General features: G+C 49.1%; 6 protein-coding genes across 6 annotated transcripts; 5 read left to right on the forward strand and 1 right to left on the reverse strand.

The window, feature by feature from the left end:
* Window positions 1–376: 376 nt before the first annotated feature.
* N7500_008137 (uncharacterized protein) lies at window positions 377–1829 on the reverse strand (the record flags this gene model as incomplete). The annotated part of the gene is made up of 2 exons (XM_056679281.1): window positions 377–1064; window positions 1117–1829. 2 exons carry the CDS (start codon window positions 1827–1829, stop codon window positions 377–379), a joined length of 1401 nt encoding a protein of 466 aa, XP_056529653.1.
* Window positions 1830–2384: 555 nt separating this feature from the next.
* Window positions 2385–4141, forward strand: N7500_008138 (uncharacterized protein; the record flags this gene model as incomplete). The annotated part of the gene is made up of 6 exons (XM_056679282.1): window positions 2385–2681; window positions 2740–3031; window positions 3321–3711; window positions 3779–3821; window positions 3873–3975; window positions 4071–4141. 6 exons carry the CDS (start codon window positions 2385–2387, stop codon window positions 4139–4141), a joined length of 1197 nt encoding a protein of 398 aa, XP_056529654.1.
* A 2008-nt stretch (window positions 4142–6149) lies between these two features.
* N7500_008139 (acetolactate synthase catalytic subunit) lies at window positions 6150–8527 on the forward strand (the record flags this gene model as incomplete). The annotated part of the gene is made up of 6 exons (XM_056679283.1): window positions 6150–6313; window positions 6380–6478; window positions 6534–6601; window positions 6659–8093; window positions 8151–8401; window positions 8460–8527. The coding sequence occupies 6 exons, from the start codon at window positions 6150–6152 to the stop codon at window positions 8525–8527; spliced, it is 2085 nt and encodes a 694-aa protein (XP_056529655.1).
* Window positions 8528–9548: 1021 nt separating this feature from the next.
* Window positions 9549–13414, forward strand: N7500_008140 (uncharacterized protein; the record flags this gene model as incomplete). Its single annotated transcript, XM_056679284.1, has 3 exons — window positions 9549–9562; window positions 9684–13181; window positions 13240–13414. 3 exons carry the CDS (start codon window positions 9549–9551, stop codon window positions 13412–13414), a joined length of 3687 nt encoding a protein of 1228 aa, XP_056529656.1.
* Window positions 13415–13777: 363 nt separating this feature from the next.
* Window positions 13778–15429, forward strand: N7500_008141 (Zinc finger CCCH-type; the record flags this gene model as incomplete). The annotated part of the gene is made up of 2 exons (XM_056679285.1): window positions 13778–14073; window positions 14241–15429. The coding sequence occupies 2 exons, from the start codon at window positions 13778–13780 to the stop codon at window positions 15427–15429; spliced, it is 1485 nt and encodes a 494-aa protein (XP_056529657.1).
* Window positions 15430–15818: 389 nt separating this feature from the next.
* N7500_008142 (vacuolar protein sorting-associated protein 35) lies at window positions 15819–18745 on the forward strand (the record flags this gene model as incomplete). The annotated part of the gene is made up of 5 exons (XM_056679286.1): window positions 15819–15987; window positions 16069–16706; window positions 16781–17772; window positions 17824–18372; window positions 18428–18745. The coding sequence occupies exons 1-5, from the start codon at window positions 15848–15850 to the stop codon at window positions 18743–18745; spliced, it is 2637 nt and encodes an 878-aa protein (XP_056529658.1). The 5' UTR covers window positions 15819–15847.
* Between the last annotated feature and the right edge of the window lie 683 nt (window positions 18746–19428).

Genomic DNA, 19428 nt, shown 5'->3' on the forward strand with positions numbered 1-19428 from the left:
ACAAGAGAAAACGCCGCTATTCCAGCTGAGTATGTTTCCTGAGGTATCCTGAGTATTCGCAATTTCCAAACCCACGCATGCCATTGGAAGAAGAAATGCAATAAAAAAAGAAAGAAAACGAGGAACTCCAGCGACCTGCGCAATTACAAGACGGTCGTCTTGGGGAAAAAGAAAGACATTAGGGAAAAAGAGAAACAAAGCATAGAAAGGGATGCGATGCGCACATGGGTGCAGGAAACAAAAGATTGGGACACACCCAGTGGCAAGGCCGGAGAAAAGTAGAAATAGAAAAAAGGTCGAAAAAAAGGTCAAGAGTTGGAAGTCGCTAGAATGATGCAAAGTTAGGAGTGGATGAAATATGGAGTCTGAGTGAGAACTAGGAATCGGATGTGGATGGCTCAGCAGTCGAACCCTCTCCAGAGGCTTCCGCGCGCAGGGCTTGTCGAGTGCGTGGGGTAGGGCTACCGCGGGCCTCACGAAGGCGCTTTACACGGTCGGTGCGGGCGTCATTGTCCCGGGTCTTCCTACTGACAGGAGGCCAGTACTTCAAGAGGCTGCTGCCACTGCTGGTAGAAAGACCTCGAGACCGACTCTGATCATCTGCGGAATTGCCGAAACCAAGGTCCTCGGAGAAAGAGGCGGGTTGGAATGGTGACACATCGCCCACGGGAGATCGAGTGAAGCGGAGACCAGCACGTCCAACAGGGGCACGGGGAGCGATAGATGAGTCCTCAGACTCAAAGGAGGGAGCTGGATCAAACAAGATGGAAGGAGTCTGAGCATGATCTGCGTGAGCCGCAGTTGGAGACATTGGCTCGTGATCCCCGTGATCTTCGTGATCTTCGACATCAGTGACATCCTCCTCATCGCCAGTGGTAGGCTGAACGGCGGTGGGGAATAATAGACGAGGTTTGATGTCACCACGTCTCAAAGGCTTCACGCTCTTGAGAATATCAGGGTTTTCAGCCAGCAGGTCGGGGCGATTGGCGAAAAGACCAAGGTCATCTTCATCCTCGCCCTCATCTTCCATATCATCAAAGCGCTTGAATATTTTCTTCCCACGGCTAATATACAAGTTAGATTACTAGTACGATAGGTGACTGAGATTTGACTTACTGGACAAAATAAGCTCCATCAGTCACGCTGGTGGTCGAGCGAGTGGCAGGTCGTCCAACAGCTCTTGCAGGCTTGGAAATGAATGAATCAGTCGAAAGTGGACCAACCACAGGGATGCGATCACGCGAGTCCTCATGAATAGAGATACCCAATTTCTGCTCCGCAGCTTGAATAGTGTGCCCTATTAGAGGCTCATCGACGAAGATTGCGGGGGCGTCTGCGGTAGAATGTTTGGGGGTATCCATTTTTCTGCGCTTGGGGGTGGAAGTGGAAGGAAACAGAGAACGTGACGTAGAAGAATCAGAACTAGTTATTTTCTTCTTTGAAGGAGTTTTAGCTGGGGTAGGCAACGCCTGTTCTGCTGAGGATTGGGAGGTGTGATGTGAAGAAGTGCGGGGACGGGAGTGTTCCAAATCAAATGGGGAAATTCGGGAGGCAGCAGTTCTGTGAGAGCGTGCAGGCTTTTTGGGCGAGGGTTTGGCGGTGCCAGGCGAAGAGGGCGAAAAGTTTCTTTTAGATGTTCCAGCTTTGGCAGATGTGTTTGAAAGACTTGGAGGCGGCGTGGTTTGGGAACTCCTTGACGCTCGTTGACCTGCAAGTCTAGCAGAGTAACGTGTAGGGTAAGGTTCGTAGTTGTCGTGCTTTGCTCCATGTCGCGGCGCTCTGGGTACACGAAGCTCAGTTGGTGATGGCGGCGGTGGTGTTGACGCCATATTGATTTGAATGCCGATTGAAAAATTGCCCGATGGTTTGCGAGATTTTGAATAAGAGAGTAAATAATATACTAGTCACAGTTTATTCCTGGGGTTTCCTGGATTTCGCAATCTTGATCAAGTATCGAGGAGGAACGTTGGCAAGGGCGAAACACGTCCGACTCAAGAGACGTTCAACCAAAATGAGTGAAGCACTCGGAAATATAAAAAGTCCAGAAAAAAATATATTAAACGTAAGTATGCAGGTATTCAATTGTCCGAGGCGAGAGCAAAAAGCGATCAGTTGGGGATGAAGGAAGGGCGAGGGTTGTTGTGAAAGGCGATAATCGCCCAGCCACCGGGTATCCTCACCGCCCGATAATTGCGGTGGCTGAAAACCCCGCGTCAATGTTGATTTCCTTCTACTCCAATTGCCTTGTATCGTCGATCTGGTTGGCTGTCAATTGACCTTCGAGCACTTTATACAATTCATTTCAGACTAAGCCCATTTGGGTGTTCAGTATACCAAGATTGCTTGTACATACTTTGACCTCTACTCTGCGCAAATTCAACGCTATGGCATTCCGCACCACAGCAGAAGAAATGGAGAGGCTTCAGCTATCCGATGATGACACAGAGGAAATTTGGAACTCCCCATCCAGAAGAGCGACACACAAAAAGATCAATCCAAGAACCACCGACGAGAGAGTTGTATCCGAACCTCGAGCTTCTCATGATAGCGAGGATCCTCTCGTAGATCACCAGGCGGCCCGAGAGGCTGCGCTCCGGACAGAATTACAAGGTGTGCGGAATATTAACGAAGTCATAGAAGGACTTCTGGGAAGTTTGGACTCTGCCAAAGGAAACATGGAGGTAAAATGGTCCTTCCCATGATGCATGATCAATACTTTTGCTAATCATCTGTGTATAGACGGTATCCCAGACTGTTACATCGGCCTCGACACTCCTTAACACGTGGACTCGGATTCTCTCCCAAACCGAACATAATCAACGATTGATCCTCAACCCCAACTGGCAAGGTGCTACTCAGGATGTGATCGATATCGAAAACCAAGCAATTCAGAGACAGCAAGCCGCACAAAGACGCGAGCAGGCACTTCAGCAGCAAAGAGAGGCTGCGGCGCGAAAAGCTGAGGAAATTGAAAAGCGGCGCGCGCAGGTCACTCGAGGTACTCGAGGAACCACCCGCGGAATTACACGGGGTACGGTTCGAAGCACTGGCTTAGGGAGAACGCCCAGTGTCAGCACAACCCGCACGGCGACACGGGGGTCTACGACAACAACCCAACGGCCAGCCAGCGGGATAGCCCGAGGGAGTGGAATTTCTCGCGGCCGGGGAAGGATTTAGATGGACTGGGATAGTTTATGTACAATAAAATTTTTGACTGAAGAACCAGAATGACATGATACCCTTACTTTGATCTATTCAAATGTTGTCGCCTGAGGCACCAACATGGGCAGTTACACGCGTCGCAATCTGATAAGGATAAGGAGTTACCCCAACTTATTCCCCTGTCTCCGAAGATCATTCCGTCATTCTTCACCTTTGCCGGTACAACATAATGAACTTCGCACCGTATCAAGATCAATCACCGGAGATTGAGCGCGCCCTATCCCCTCCCCACCCAGATGGCCACAGGGTTTCCCCAATCCTCCGCTCACCGCGAGCCTCGGCCGATCTACCCTCCCCCAGTTACTTTGCTGGGGGACATGGCAACACGAGATCTGGGCGAGATATTGAGAGTGGCCATGTAAGCCTAGGGGCTTTTGAAACGAGTCTTCCCATTCGTATGGATATCGAAGCAGCGCTGGCGTATCTGCTTCTACCTCCCGCAGGGGGTGTATTCCTCCTGCTAACTGAACACAAGAGCGACTATGTGCGGTATGTGATGGGCTTTATATGAATCCACAATTAATCAAAAGCACAGTCTTTTAACTATTTTCAATAGGTTTCATGCTTGGCAATCGAGTATGTTATTTGCTACTATGTTTGTGAGTATTCCATCTTTCCTGATATCGCATGCGCTTACATGCCAAATATAGTTCGTTCATCTACTGCTCTGCTGGTCGAGCTTTCTCTCCTGGACATTATTTATTATCGATATTGCTTTAATCGGCTTCCTCAGCATGCATGCTTACCAAGATGGTGAGTCTTCCGAGGTTTTTTTTATGGGACCTCCCAATACAGCCGAGCCATTCAGTGGCAGAAAAGATATCTAACACTAACTGCACTATCTATAGTTGATACGTTGGACCACTTCGAAGTCCCATTCTTCGGCCATCTGGCCAACTCCTTTGTTGATGATGAATGAATATGAACCTTGTCTTTGAGAATCACACGTACTTGAATTATTACCGCGAAGCATGTCTTTTCTTATACCCCTGTCTATCAATAATTGCTGGCTTCTTTTTTGTTTGCTGGGCAGGCTCGGCGTGGATTTTGGAATAATTGTATTTGTGATTAGTTTTTTAGAGTTGTAACTCGTATGGTTCCAAGGCCGTCTCCTTTCATCCAGATGAGGCCGGTATTTTTGAAACCCTAATGGCAGCTAGCAAATTACATCTACCAAATACAGCAATAATGCTAGTTATCGGCAATTATCTCAGAGCAATCTATCATCAAAGAGATTGTACTTGTCCCGATCCAGACAGCCATAGAGCCAAGTTGATTTCACTGAAATTTGTGACCAGAACCATCGTCTATTCCTTTTGATCAGGAGGTAGGTATGTCAGAGATGTCCTCCATCTAAAATCCACCTATATTCAAACAAGCTGCTTGGGTTTGGGTATCTTCCATTTAAGGCTCGTAATTGTTATCATTGCTAGCCCCAGAAGCCAGAAGGGAGCTTGTATCAAAGCTTCTAGAAAAAAATATGATTCTATTCGCCATTCCAAGGTGCCAGATCCCCATTCTCATGCAGTCAGTAGATGCGGGTTGAGATATATGTGAAACCATGATTGAGGTCGGGGGCCATTTCCCATACAGATTCTTTTGGGTGTCTTGATTCTTGCAAGGTTTCCAAAGAAAAAGCCGACATCACCGGTAATGACAACAAGAAAGTCTAGCCTTTCGGTCTTGCTCTCCATTACGACAGAACCCTGCCAGACTTTTGATCATGAAATACAGATTGACGGCAGGAAATAGACCAATGATCTCAAAATGGTTTTTAGGGTTATTTTGCCACCAGACTCAAACGGATTAATAGAAGACTCACCCCTGCTACAAGTGCTGTATCTGTATAGAAGTGGTTAGAATATCCCTACACAGCTCGCAGTACACATATATAGCCTGTTATAAAAGGGTGGTCGCACAACTAGTAAATGGTTGTGCCAATAGTATCCCATACATGTGGGGGTCGACTAGGCTAGATTGGCCCGGGGGCTAAAAGATACGATACAGACAAGCCTCAGCTTTGTAGCTAGCACAGTGAGGATCAACGTGTGGGGAGAAATGTAGGGTTAATATTTGATAAGGTTTCCAATCCGATCTATGTAAGCCCTATATAATCTAGCTCCAGTTTCCTCTTTTGGTCTCCGTACGTAAATCAATTATCCTTTCCTCGTTCCATTTTTCCAAACCCTTCTATCTTATATACATATTTGTATTATGCTCCGTTGGCTTCGGATGTTCCCTAGAGGTACACGAGAATACTTTCTATCCCCAGAATAGGACTTGGCTATACAGTATATAATGAGATTGAAGAGATCCAGGAGAAAGACCAGGGGGATAGCCGAGCAAAAGACCAAGAATGGGGTATTCGCACATTACGAAGTAAGGAATCAATGATATTGCATCAAAGGCACAACAGACATAATATCCCGAGATCCTTACTAGACCTTGTGTACAGAAGCTTGGACCTACATGTCCAGGCCGATCTAGACCCACTTGAGTAAAAATGTCGGAGATCTAAAAACAGGACTACGGTGAGTTGTGTACGGAGTAGACAAATGTTTGATTTGGCGTGATTTTCAAGTGCCTGGTAGCTGACGGTAGCTGACGGACGTGATTGTTCTATTGATTTAGGAGGTGACAGTACTTGGTACACAGTAGGTGGATATTGTTGCCGAGGTCACACGGGAACGAAAACCTCCAAGTCATGTGACCAGCAGCCGCCGAGGTCGGAGGGCGCAGAGGAGCGCCGAGCCAATGAGAAGTCCCGAATTTCTTGACTCAGAGCGGTCGGACCATTTGGGTTTAAGGCGTTTTCTCGGAATCCCCAGAGAAGAGTCACGGCAATCTTCAGCGGTCAATTGGTACTCTTTTTTTTTTCTTTTTTAAACCACTCTCCCCTCAGTCTTTCTGGCTTGGTCTCATACACAATGATGCCTTTAAGACCCTCAAAAAGTGCCCTGCGCACATTCCACATCCAGAGGCAGCTTGCCGGACGTCGACCTTTTTCGACCTCATTTGTGGCTTCGGCCGCTTCGCCCCACCGCTCCTCTGTCCAGAAGCGTACTCAGAGCACAGCTACAGCATCAAATCCGTTAGTCTTGTTCTCCCAGTGATAACAATGTAATTGCAGTCTGATTCTAATTTGTTCAATCGTCAGGGAGTCCAGACCCGTGCCCAGCCCGGCATTCAACCAGGAGCCCCATCGCAATGAGATCTCTCCCCTGCAACACCGCCAGCTCCCCGAGCTCGATGACTCGTATGTAACCCTGATGGCGGCTCGGACACACAGAGACTGACTAGCTGGTACAAAGAATGGTTGGAATGAGTGGTGGCGAGATCTTCCACGAGATGATGCTTCGCCAGGGTGTGAAGCACGTCTGTGAGTATTTCATGCTTGATTTTGCACAATTGGCCGATTCTAATATGTGACATGTAGTCGGTTACCCCGGCGGTGCCATTCTCCCCGTTTTCGATGCTATCTACAACTCCAAGCACTTCGAATTCCTCCTCCCCAAGCATGAACAGGGTGCCGGTCACATGGCGGAGGGTTATGCCCGTGCCTCTGGCAAGCCCGGTGTCGTTCTCGTTACTTCTGGCCCTGGTGCCACCAATGTTATCACTCCCATGCAGGATGCTATGTCTGATGGTACCCCGATGGTTGTTTTCTGTGGTCAGGTTCCTACCAGCGCAATTGGAACAGATTCCTTCCAGGAAGCCGATGTGATTGGTATTTCACGTGCCTGCACAAAGTGGAACGTCATGGTTAAGTCCGTCGGTGAGCTGCCTCGCCGCATCCAGGAAGCTTTCGAGATCGCCACAAGCGGTCGTCCGGGCCCCGTCCTGGTTGACCTGCCCAAGGATGTCACTGCTGGCATTCTCCGCAACCCTATTCCCATGCACAGCACCATTCCTTCGCTTCCTAGCGCAGCTACCGTTGTAGCTCGCGAAATGAGCCAGAAGAAGCTTGAGAGCACCATCAACCGTGTTGCTAATCTCGTCAACATTGCCAAGAAGCCTATCCTCTACGTCGGACAGGGCCTCCTTGCTCGCCCCGATGGCCCCGAGATCCTCAAGGAATTTGCCGATAAGGCATGCATCCCGGTCACCACCACCCTGCAGGGTCTTGGTGGATTTGACGAGTTAGATCCTAAGGCTCTCCACATGCTGGGTATGCACGGATCTGCTTATGCCAACATGGCTATGCAGGAGGCCGATCTGATCATTGCAGTCGGTGCCCGTTTCGATGACCGTGTCACTCTCAGCATCCCCAAATTTGCGCCCCAGGCCAAGCTTGCCGCTACTGAAGGCCGCGGTGGTATCGTGCACTTCGAGATCATGCCCAAGAACATCAACAAGGTTGTCCAGGCCAACGAAGCTGTCGAGGGCGACTGTGCCGACAATCTCCGTCTTCTTTTGCCCCATGTCAAGGCTGTTCCTGAGCGTCCTGAGTGGTTCGAGCAGATCAACGACTGGAAGCAGCGCTTCCCCCTGTCTCTCTACGACCGCCAGACTGCGGACGGTCCCATTAAGCCCCAAGCTGTTATCGAGAAGCTTAGCGATCTCTGCGCCAACCGGAAGGAAAAGACCATCATCACCACTGGTGTCGGACAGCACCAGATGTGGACCGCCCAGCACTTCCGCTGGCGTCACCCTCGTACCATGATCACTTCCGGTGGTCTCGGTACTATGGGCTTCGGTCTTCCCGCCGCTCTTGGAGCCAAAGTGGCCCGTCCGGACTGTCTCGTCATCGACATCGATGGTGACGCTTCTTTCAACATGACTCTTACTGAGCTTTCCACCGCTGCTCAGTTCAACATTGGTGTCAAGGTCCTCCTAATTAACAACGAGGAACAGGGTATGGTCACTCAATGGTAAGCTGTCGTCTATCCGATTTTTCCAGTATATTTGACTTACCTTTTTCGTTCCAGGCAAAACCTGTTCTACGAGGATCGTTACGCCCACACTCACCAGCAGAACCCCGACTTCGTTCCCCTTGCCAAGGCTATGCGCGTCGCCGCCGACCGCTGCTTCAAGCCCTCCGAACTCGAGGAGAAGCTGCAGTGGCTGATCGACCAAGAGGGCCCTGCCCTCCTGGAGGTCATCACTGACCGCAAGGTGCCCGTTCTTCCCATGGTGCCTTCTGGCCGTGGTCTGCACGAGTTCTTGGTCTACGATGAAGGTATGCAACCCCCTAGCCAGTCCTTTTACTCGACACACCACTAACTGATTCATTACAGCCAAGGATTTGGAGCGCAAGGAGCTGATGCGCGAGCGTAATGTGGACTTCCATGTCCGAACAGAGTAGGTGACCAGCCAGTGTCACCTCGACAATCATATTTCTGTACTTTGATATCCATGGCGTTTCTTGACTGGTTCACCAAAAGCGATTGGGGCAATATTTGTCCAAAAAGATAAACAACAAATTCGTTAACCAGTTTGCTCTTGGAGGGGTCTGGCAGAGAAGTTTGGTGCTCACAGGCTCTACACACCTGTCTGCGGTTGCCTTTTGCCATATTCCTTGAAACAAGCATGCCGAACTGCATCGCAACCCATGCTTCACCATGGCCTTTTCCTTGCCAGGTTGTTTCTCTTGTATATAATCATTGACGTCTCAGATTCCTTGATGGGACTTGGGGAATTGATACGTTCGGGTTCCATTAAATAGGAGCAGTTAGTCATCGACAATATTATGTCTCTTGTTTTACTATGCGGTCATAAGCATCTCCTCATACGATCATCATCCCAGATGGCTTTTATATATAATAGCTCAGAGTGTTCGTAGCACCTGTCCCAGACCTCGGAATCGAGGCTGACTGTTTCGTAATCCAAATATGGTTCACCTAACTAGTCAGGTAAAAAGCAGAGGGTTATCCACTTGAATAGAAAGTAAAGTGAACTGCATACCTTCTCCCTGTTCCTCCTAGAACTCAATAGAACATAATCCATTCACATAGGCAGTCAAAAACAAAAAAACATTTGCCAAACATGCCTAAGGGTTGGCAACAAAAGAAGCTTACATATTATATCCAGATGCCATAGCAGAAATATGTAAATTGGAGACTGTATATCTGGGCACCTGACGGCCTTAAGAGATGGTCTCTCTTTCTTTCCTTCCCCTTTGTATTCTTGCTCTCCATCATGTTCTGCCTTCATATGCTTTAGGGCTTGCATAATTCACAGGAAACAACCCTTGAAGGTAGCACGTTGCATTGCTTTGAATCACCTTGATCTTCAAAGATCACACCTCCTAATATCACCCAGCTCAAGTTCTTCATCTTAAGCATCTTATCTCCACCAAGCACTTGATCAGGAAATGATACCACATCATGGACTCCCAAAGGTATGTTCAAACCTCTCTTACCCTTGCAAGATATGGCAATCGATTTGAGAGATATCTGAATAGATTCGGAGGATATTTTAAACCATTTGTGGAACATGCTAATCAATTTGATCTGTAAAAGACTGTGCCGTGACTTCGCCAGAGGCAATTGCCAATGGAAAAACTGCAAATTTGCTCATGTGAGCAATGGCCAAAACCGCGGTTCAACAATCCCAAACCGCCAGATCCAACGCCCTGAGCCCCTACCCCGACGAGCTCATGGCTTGCCAAATGCAGAAAAGGCGCTTCGAGCATGGCAGGGCAGCATTCCTCTACGGACGGCAGCCATCCGTCCCTCCTCTGGGAGAAAAACGACTATATTCCAGAAAGCGAGGCAACTAATTGAGTCCGATGCCAGCATACGACAAGAAGTCATCCGGACATTCGCGAATGAGGATGGCTTGCGACTAGTCTTAGACCTTGTCCAGGAGAATTTCGAAGACATGGATGCCGCAACGAGAGATCTAATCATCAAGACCCAGGTGTTACCATTTCTAGAGACAATTTCGAGTCCCGAGGTTGTATCCTCGCTTGTACTGGAGCAGGCAGTGGGAACAATCTACAATGTCTTGTTCGGAATCGACGGGTCCAGAGCAGCGCGATGGCTCAATTTCATCTGTGGCGTTCTTGAAATCGACACCACCAATGAAGGCAGTGCCATGTTACTAGAGGCATCTTTACACACGTTCTCTCGCATCGCGGACCTCAATTCTACGGCTCCTATCCAAGACAGTCTGCAAGCCGTGGCACAGAAATTTGAAACCGTCTTCACCTCGATGAACAAGAAGAATGGCATGAGCGGTAGACTTTATCAATCTCGGCTATATCTTGACCGTATTCATCAGCGCATGGAGACTGGAAAATTGCTTCCGACGGGTACGCCAGAGAAGAAAGTCAACAAAGAAACCAAAGTCGCTTTCATTGCCAACCGCGAGACTCCTGGGGGAAGACACAATAATGACTTTGGCGACATCTGCCAGATTAAGATCATGCCTAGCTTTGAAGAAATCTCCAGTCTTCGAGCGGAGTACTTGCCCGTCAATAACCCAGTACAATGGCATCTCAATGGTATCGACGGATTGCTAGATCGAAACTTTCGGTTGCTGCGAGAAGACACTGTTGGTCAACTTCGAGATGCAATCCACCACGAGCTGAGTCCGCGTGCCCAGCAATCACAGTTGCGCAAGTTCGTATACCCCAAGTCAGTCGTGGTCAATCTTGAGTTCAATTGGCTTTCAGGTCTTTACTTTGAAGTCGACTTCCCTCAGCCTGCAGCAGTGACACACTACACACCCATGGCCCGAGAGATGTGGTGGCAGAGTTCAAAACGTCTACAACCAGGCGCACTTGTATGCCTGATCATTCAAAAGGATGTGGTATTGTTTTGCACCGTGACACATCGTGACATGTCACCCAGGCGCAGAAAGGATAACATTCTCCCACATGATCACGTACCCTCACAGAGCCGAGCTGAGCCAAAAACGCTGTGGAAGAGCTCCACGAGAGGCTCTGTTACGTTGACGCTGGTCGATTCTCGATATACCAACACCCAAGTGGTCCTGGACCTGTTTAGTCCCAAGAAGCCCACTATGTCTCTGGTTGAGTTTCCAGGAGTCATTCTTCCGGCTTTTGAACCAGCACTCCAAGCACTTCAATCCATGAAGATAGCCCAAAACCTGCCTTTCTCAGAGCTGCTTGTCCCGTGGGCCTTCGATAATACTAACTCATCTGACATGGCTCCTCCATCGTATGCTTTGCAGCCTGGCTTTGCATTTGATCTCCGCTGCATCATGAAAGACGATATTAGTTTCTACGTCCGCGTTGGCCAACCATCTAACGTGAAATACGTACAGGATCATTCAACACTGGATGGCGCACAGGCCCATGCATTAATCAGTTGTCTTAAGCGAAAGCTCGGTTTAATCCAAGGACCACCTGGTACCGGCAAGAGTTATACTGGTGTGGCTCTTGTTAAAGTCTTACTGGCAAACAAAGATGCGACGATCTCAAGATTGGGACCCATATTGTGTGTCACATACACCAACCATGCTCTTGATCAGCTTCTTGAGGCATTGCTGGACAACAATGTGACATCGCAAATTGTTCGTATTGGATCCCAGTCCAAGTCGGAGAGATTAGAAAGATTCAACCTACATACTGTTGCGAAAGATACAGCAAGAACAAAGATGGAGAAAAAGGAAAGATGGAGCACAGCTGAGAGACTCTCGTTGTGCGAGGATGACTTCCGTGCCCTTGAATTGAAGAAGGAAGTCCCCATTGCTCGTCTCAAGTCCTATATCCAGCGGACAAATCCTCATCACCACGATCAGCTATTTTCACTGGTCCAAGAAGATGGCTTCTTGGGCGTAAAAACAGGAAGCCCCCAGGCCGCTATCACTTCCTGGCTTGATCCAGCAACTAAAGACAGTGCTCGTCCACGACCTGTGGAACAACTCAATGATATCAATGTCTTCGAGATGTCCCGAAAAGAACGACAGCATCTTTACAACCACTGGTGTCGTGATTACCGTGCAGAAGTAGATGAAAAAGTCAAGCAAATCGTTTCATCGCACAAGGCTGCCAAACAGGGGTATGATAGTGTCCAGGATGAGATGCACCTTCGCTGCCTGGCTCAAGCAGATGTCATTGGCGCCACTACAGCAGGACTTGCCCGCAGACTGGATATGTTTCGAAGACTTCCGTGCAAATTCATGCTGTGTGAAGAGGCTGGTGAAGTTCTAGAATCACATCTTCTTACCGCGTTTTTACCTTCCGTTGAACACGCAATTCTCATCGGCGATCAGCAACAGCTTCGCCCTCAGGTCCAAAATTACGACCTTTCTAGCGAGAATGTTCGGGGTGGCGCACAATACTCACTCGATATCTCCTTGTTTGAAAGACTGGTGAGCTCAAACAAAAGCCCTATGGATTGTGGAGCCCCTTTCAGCACACTGGAAACACAGCGGCGAATGCATCCATCTATCGCTCGGCTGATCCGTGAAACACAGTATCCAAAGTTGAGGGATGCTCCATCTGTTTCGGAATATCCGGAGGTTGCAGGAATGCGGAAAAGATTATTCTGGTTGGATCACCGACAGCGAGAGGGAGGATCTGATGCCGATGCCATGTCAACATCTCACTGGAATAGCTATGAGGTTGATATGACCGTTTCGCTGGTCAATCATCTTATCCAACAAGGTGCATACAAACACGGGGACATTGCAGTGTTGACTCCGTACCTAGGACAACTCCACCGATTACGGAAAAGGCTTGATGAGCTCTTTGCTATTGTATTGGGGGATCGTGATCGGGAGGATCTCAAGCAGGCTGGTTATACGGATTATGAGGCCAAGGAAAATCCCACGATCAAAGCAGCCTTGTCACAGACTCTTCGCGTGGCCACCGTAGACAATTTCCAAGGCGAAGAGGCTAAGGTTGTTGTGATATCCTTGGTCCGAAGCAACACAAAAAACCAATGCGGCTTCCTACGCACTCCTAATCGAATCAATGTTCTGTTGTCGCGAGCACAACACGGCATGTACATCATCGGCAACTCGGAGACCTCAATCCATGTTCCGATGTGGGCTCAAGTCGTAAATATTTTGAAACAAGACCAGAATATCGGAAAGTCCCTGGAGCTGCAATGCCCTCGCCATCCAGATACAACCATCGCGGTCTCGACGACAGAAGATTTCCCAAAGTTTTCTCCCGAAGGAGGTTGCAACCTGCGCTGTGTCAGCCGGCTGGGCTGTGGACATGCCTGCGCTCAAAAATGTCATTCGGATCTTCTTCACAATACTGTCTTTTGCCTAGAGCGTTGCCCTCGACCGTTTAGTAGCTGCAACCACCCATGCCCTAAGCGTTGCGGGGATCCTTGCCCGGAAAGGTGCATGGTCAACGTATATCAAAAAGGCAGAGCACTCCCATGTGGCCATTTAATGCCGAATCTTCCTTGTTGGCAGGCTCAAGATGTCTCAAAAATTCGTTGTCAGGTGCGTGTGGAAAAGACGATCCCGGACTGCAATCACATCGTCTCACTGCCATGCCACATCGGCGTGAGACCGAAAGACTATCGATGTCTAGCACAATGTCGCAGGCCCCTGCCTTGTGGACACTTGTGCAAGAAGATGTGTTATCGTTGCATCACTAGAGGACCTGAGAGCGTCTCAGCCAACCATGGAGATTGCGAGCAACGGTGTGGCCGGAATCACTCTACATGCGCCCATGCCTGCAGCATTCCCTGTCACGGCGAGAGGCCATGTCCTCCATGCAAAGCGCCCTGTGAAGTGCAATGCGGCCATTCAAAATGCCCACGAAAATGCTATGAGCCGTGTACACCTTGTGCAGAAGAAAAATGCCTTTCAACATGCCCTCACAGTGTCTGCTCAATGCCGTGTGCGGCCCCCTGTGACCATGTTCCATGTTCCAAGCGATGCGAGAAGAAGCTGGATTGTGGACATCAATGCCCGTCAGTATGTGGAGAAAAATGTCCTTCGTTCTCCTTCTGCCAAACCTGCGGCAATGAGGACATCAAAAATCATCAAGTCGATTTCATCCTGGGTCAAACATACAGAGAGATTAGCTTGGACCCAAACCCATGCGTATTCCCCAAATGTGGGCATTTCTTGACAATTGAAAGCATGGATGCGCAAATGGACATGACTAGCTACTACGAGGTTGATGCTAGTGGCAAGCCCATCGCTGTCTGGGTATCATTGGCCCCATTCTCTATCCAAGACGTCAAAAAATGCGCCACCTGTCGTGGCCCACTAAGGGACATTGCGCGATATGGCCGGTTGGTTCGCCGAGCTATCCTTGATGAGTCGACGAAAAAATTGATCATCCTACTCAATCAGGAATATGTCCCTCTTGCACAGGAACTCCCCCAGCTTGTTCGTGAATTACATGCAGCCGAAGGTCAAAGGAAATATCCGTGGCCACCAGTAATTGAAATATCTGGCCCACGAAATCAGCAGGTCCAGAACATGGCGGAAGTCATTCAGAGCACAAATCCAGGTCGATGGGATTCAATCCTTGACCTGCGAAAGCGAATCGATTACTATCGGCGCTGTGTGAAACCAGAGGAGCAGCCCTTTGAAAGAGTTCGGAGAATGATTGAAAATGCTCGACAACGCCGAAAAATCAAAATCAACCCTGATCATGTCGATGATGTGCTCCAGACCAAAGGCTTCCTCCAGGGCACCGCCCTCTTGATCCGGTTGGACATTGCTTTGCTCGTTGACCTTTTGAGCCTCGTTTCCAGAGGACGGCCAAGCGAGGTAACACCTCGATTCGAGCTTGATCTACAGACGATCAAGGATGATTGCCAGACACTCATCCAGCAAGCAGTCACTCACCGACGCCTTCTACAACAGGCAGAGGGTTATATTTTCCTAGCACAGCTCTATGCCCTCGAACGAGCACATTGCCTGACCCCAGAGAAGAGGGATACTATCTTGCAGCATGGCCAGGCTGCCATTCAGAAAGCTAGAGGTCTTTGCGATGCACACCCAAGCCAGACGCGAGGATTGGCAGATGAAGTCCACAGCGTCGAAAAGATGTTGCGCGGGGGCACAATGTACACAATTATCACCAACGAGGAACGCATGGCAGTGATTTCGGCGATGGGTCAAGAATTCAGTGGAACCGGACATTGGTACTACTGTCGCAACGGGCATCCATTTACCATTGGGGACTGTGGGGCAGCCAGGCAGACGAGTCGCTGCCCCGAGTGCGATTCCCCTGTGGGAGGCGAAGATGCTCAATTAGCAGAGGGGGTTACTGCGGCAGAGGACTGGGATCGGGATAGAGCAAGATTGAATCTTTGAAGGAGAGGTGGTTGGTTCTGTTTTTTGAGCTCATTCTTAGGGACACATCAATGTGCTACCGTATTGCGAATAATAAGCACACGGTCAAGTCTTCTACCTGTATAGCCTCTGAAAATCCCAGAAATATAGAAGTAAAAATATTTGAAGCTTTGTAGGTTGAAAGCTCAATATAAGAGAGGTGTCATGTCATGAGCAGCCGCTATCCGCTGCCGTATGTCCACGGGGTGACGTCTCGGGGACCAAGGGCCACTCCCCAAGCTTATCCTCTCCAACCTCCTTCCGCTCTTCCCTCCCCCATTATTTCCACCTTGAATGCTTGTTCTATGAATTGATTCGATTTATTGCTAGCTCATTGTCTTTGCATTGCATGTGTTCACCTTGCTCTACCTCCCCCTAGCTTCCGCCCCTCACTCGTTCCATGATGGCTAGCCCACCACCCGTCACCGAGGACCAAAACCGCCTCCTCGAGGAGGCATTGGGGGTGGTGAGGCAGCAGTCGAGTCTGATGCGCAAATGTCTAGAGACTCCTGGAAAGCTCATGGATGCGCTGAAATGCGGGTGAGCTCCCCGATGAAACGCTCCAGGCAGCGACCTCGGAACCCGCGCAAGATGCTAACAGCTTGGAATCTAATTTTACAGATCGACTCTTGTCTCCGAACTTCGAACCCCCAGTCTCGGCCCGAAGCAGTATTACGAATTGTATATGGCCGTCTTTGATGCGCTGCGACACCTTTCTGTCTACCTAAAGGAGAACCACCCCGTCAACCATCTTGCCGACCTATACGAGCTCGTTCAGTATGCAGGCAATATCGTCCCCCGCTTGTACTTGATGATTACCGTGGGTACGGTTTACATGTCCGTTGAAGATGCGCCAGTCAAGGAGATCATGAAGGATATGATGGAGATGAGCCGAGGCGTTCAGCACCCGATCCGTGGTCTGTTCTTGAGATACTATCTCTCAGGCCAAGCACGGGATCATTTGCCCCTGGGAACTGGTGATGGTCCAGAGGGTAATATGCAGGATTCGATCAACTTTGTTTTGACGAATTTTGTGGAAATGAACAAGCTCTGGGTTCGGCTTCAGCACCAGGGCCCCTCACGAGAGCGGGATAGACGCATACAAGAACGACGTGAATTGGAGCTGCTCGTTGGTAGCAACATCGTTCGACTCAGCCAGTTGGTTGATCTTGAAGGGTACAAATCCGGTATTCTGCAAGCGCTTCTAGAACAGGTTGTACAATGTCGAGATGTCCTCGCACAAGAATATCTCCTGGAAGGTACGGCTCTCTCCGGTTCTATCGCTTGCTCGGCAAGTACTCTGAATCGGTCCATTCGCTAATCTAATCAACAGTTATTACAAAGGTCTTCCCCGATGAGTTCCACCTCCACACCCTGGATCATCTATTATCTGCCATTGCTAGGCTTAATCCACACGTGGATCTGAAGAAAATCGTCATTGGTCTTATGGACCGTTTGTCTTCTTATGCGGCAAGAGAAGCGGACTCAGCAGTAGAGCCAGAAGTACGGAAACAAAGCGAGGAAGAAGCTGTCACCAAGCTATTGCAAAAGCTCGAGATTGCCAAAGAAACCAAAGCCGAAGAGTCAAAGGAAACCAGCACCGATGACACAGCCAAGGAAAATGGCACCGAGGACGATAACGCAGAGGCACCTAAAGAAAGCTCCGAGCCTGCTGAACCGCCAACGGAAGAAAAGCAGGTTGAGAATGGGGATGATGCTAAGCCTGGTATTCCAGCCGAAATCAAGCTGTATGATATTTTCTATGATCAAGTGGTCAATTTGATCAAAACGCGTGCATTGCCGATTCAAGATACCATGGCGCTGTTGGTATCACTTGTCAATCTGGCATTGAACACCTATCCAGATCGGTTGGAGTACGTCGACCAGGTTCTGGACTTTGCGACACAAAAAACTGCCGAATACACCGATCATGCCGATTTGCATTCAGCATCAACCCAACAACACATCCTCCACCTTCTCAATGCTCCCCTCAAATCTTACATCTCGATCTTCACAGCATTGGCCTTGCCACATTACCTGCCACTTCTGGCCTCACAGTCATACCCTACAAGGAGGGCTGTTGCAGGCGAAGTAATTCGCAGTCTTCTGAAGAACAAGATCTTGGTATCCACAACGGAAAACCTCGACCGTGTGCTCCAGGCAGCAAGAGTACTGATCAAGGAAGGCATGCAGCAGTCTGCTGGATATCCTGGGTCACAGTCCCAACGGCGGGGAGGAGAAACCGATGAGACAGTAGAAGAGCAAGGGTGGCTTGCGAGGCTCGTGCACTTGATTCGGGCACCAGACAATGACACCCAGCTAAAGGTAGGATTACTTTCCAGATGTTTTGCACCTCTATCTAACATTATGTGACAGCTTCTCCAAGCAACGCGCAAGGCGTTGGCCGATGGCAACGAAAGAATCCGCTACACTACTCCTGCAATCATAACGGCCTCGGTCCAATTGGCCCGCAAACTGAAGTCGCGTGAGCATTATGACGACAATTGGCAGTCACAGTCGTCGGCTCTATACCGATTCATGCACCAGAGCATCAACAGTTTGTACCAGCGGGTAAATCCAGGTTGCGCCGATCTCGCACTGCGACTGTTTGTCATGTGTGGTGAGGTTGCCGATCAAACAGGATTCGAGGAAGTCAGCTACGAGTTCTTCGCGCAGGCATTCACCATCTATGAAGATGCGATCAGTGACTCGCGCGCCCAATTCCAGGCCGTCTGCATTATTTCAGGCGCCCTACATGGGAGCCGTGGATTCTCTAAGGAGAATTATGACACACTCATTACCAAAGCTGCGCTGCACGGAAGCAAACTCCTCAAGAAGCCCGATCAGTGCCGCGCGGTGTATCTTGCAAGTCACCTTTGGTGGGTAGTTGAGAATCCTCAACGCGGGGAAGAAGATCCTAAAGATGTAAGTTCTCCAATTCCAATGTTCTAGGATGTTTGGGCTGACTTGACTTTTACAGCTCTACCGCGATGGCAAACGAGTACTCGAATGCCTTCAGCGCGCCCTCCGTGTGGCCGACGCCTGCATGGACACTGCTGTATCCGTCGAGCTCTTCGTGGAAATCCTCAACCGCTATGTCTACTATTTCGACCAGCAGAACGAGACAGTTACTACCAAGTACTTGAACGGTCTCATCGAACTAATCCACTCCAACCTGCAGACCAACGAAGATGAGCCAAATGCTAGTCTCGACGGCCCCAAGCGCCACTTCCAACGCACGCTGGAGTATATCCGCTCTCGCGAATATGAAGGCATCGTGACAGAACCACCAAAGTAATTGCTAAATCGATATGTCTACGCCATTTTGTTCAGAACACACCCCTTCCGGTGCTCTTCAAGGACCATTGTATGTGACGCGCTCCGTGGGATTCCTGCTTTGGTCCTCCTGGACATGTTTTCCTGCTCTACTCTATCTCATTGGTCCCTTTTGTCTTTCTCTTGTTACTGGAAGCCTGCCTTGTTTTCTACTGTTGCTCCTCGGTTTTCTTTCATTCCTAGTATATACAAGTGTATCATTGTCTCTGGATAACCCCATACCCTTTCAACATGATTTGTATCATCCATGGACAATCCATTTTTCCTTTTTGTAAAACAAACAAGCAACTTTATAGGGTGTTGGTCATAGAAAATATGATCACAATAGGAGGAAGGGTGCCAGGTCGAACATCCTCCATGTGAGATGTAGAGCCTATCTGCCCAAAACACGGTGACTAAATATATAGCTCTACACTGCTGATTCCTACAAATTCTACGCCAAGCCCACCCCCCCAGGAAAACAAAAGCCGAAGAAACCTTCGATCATGCAATTGGTCAAGGACGATGACGGAGTGGGAGACTAACCCAATCTCCACGGATATCGCTGCATAATGTAGAAAGGCCAGAGACTCATACCGTACATAAAAACAAATCCGGGGGCCATACTTCAGAAAGTAAAGCATTCAACCTCATTGGAAAAATACC

This window comes from Penicillium coprophilum, assembly GCF_028826855.1.
Source record: "Penicillium coprophilum strain IBT 35676 chromosome Unknown utg000005l_segment0_segment0, whole genome shotgun sequence".
NCBI classification, from domain to species: Eukaryota; Fungi; Ascomycota; class Eurotiomycetes; order Eurotiales; family Aspergillaceae; genus Penicillium; species Penicillium coprophilum.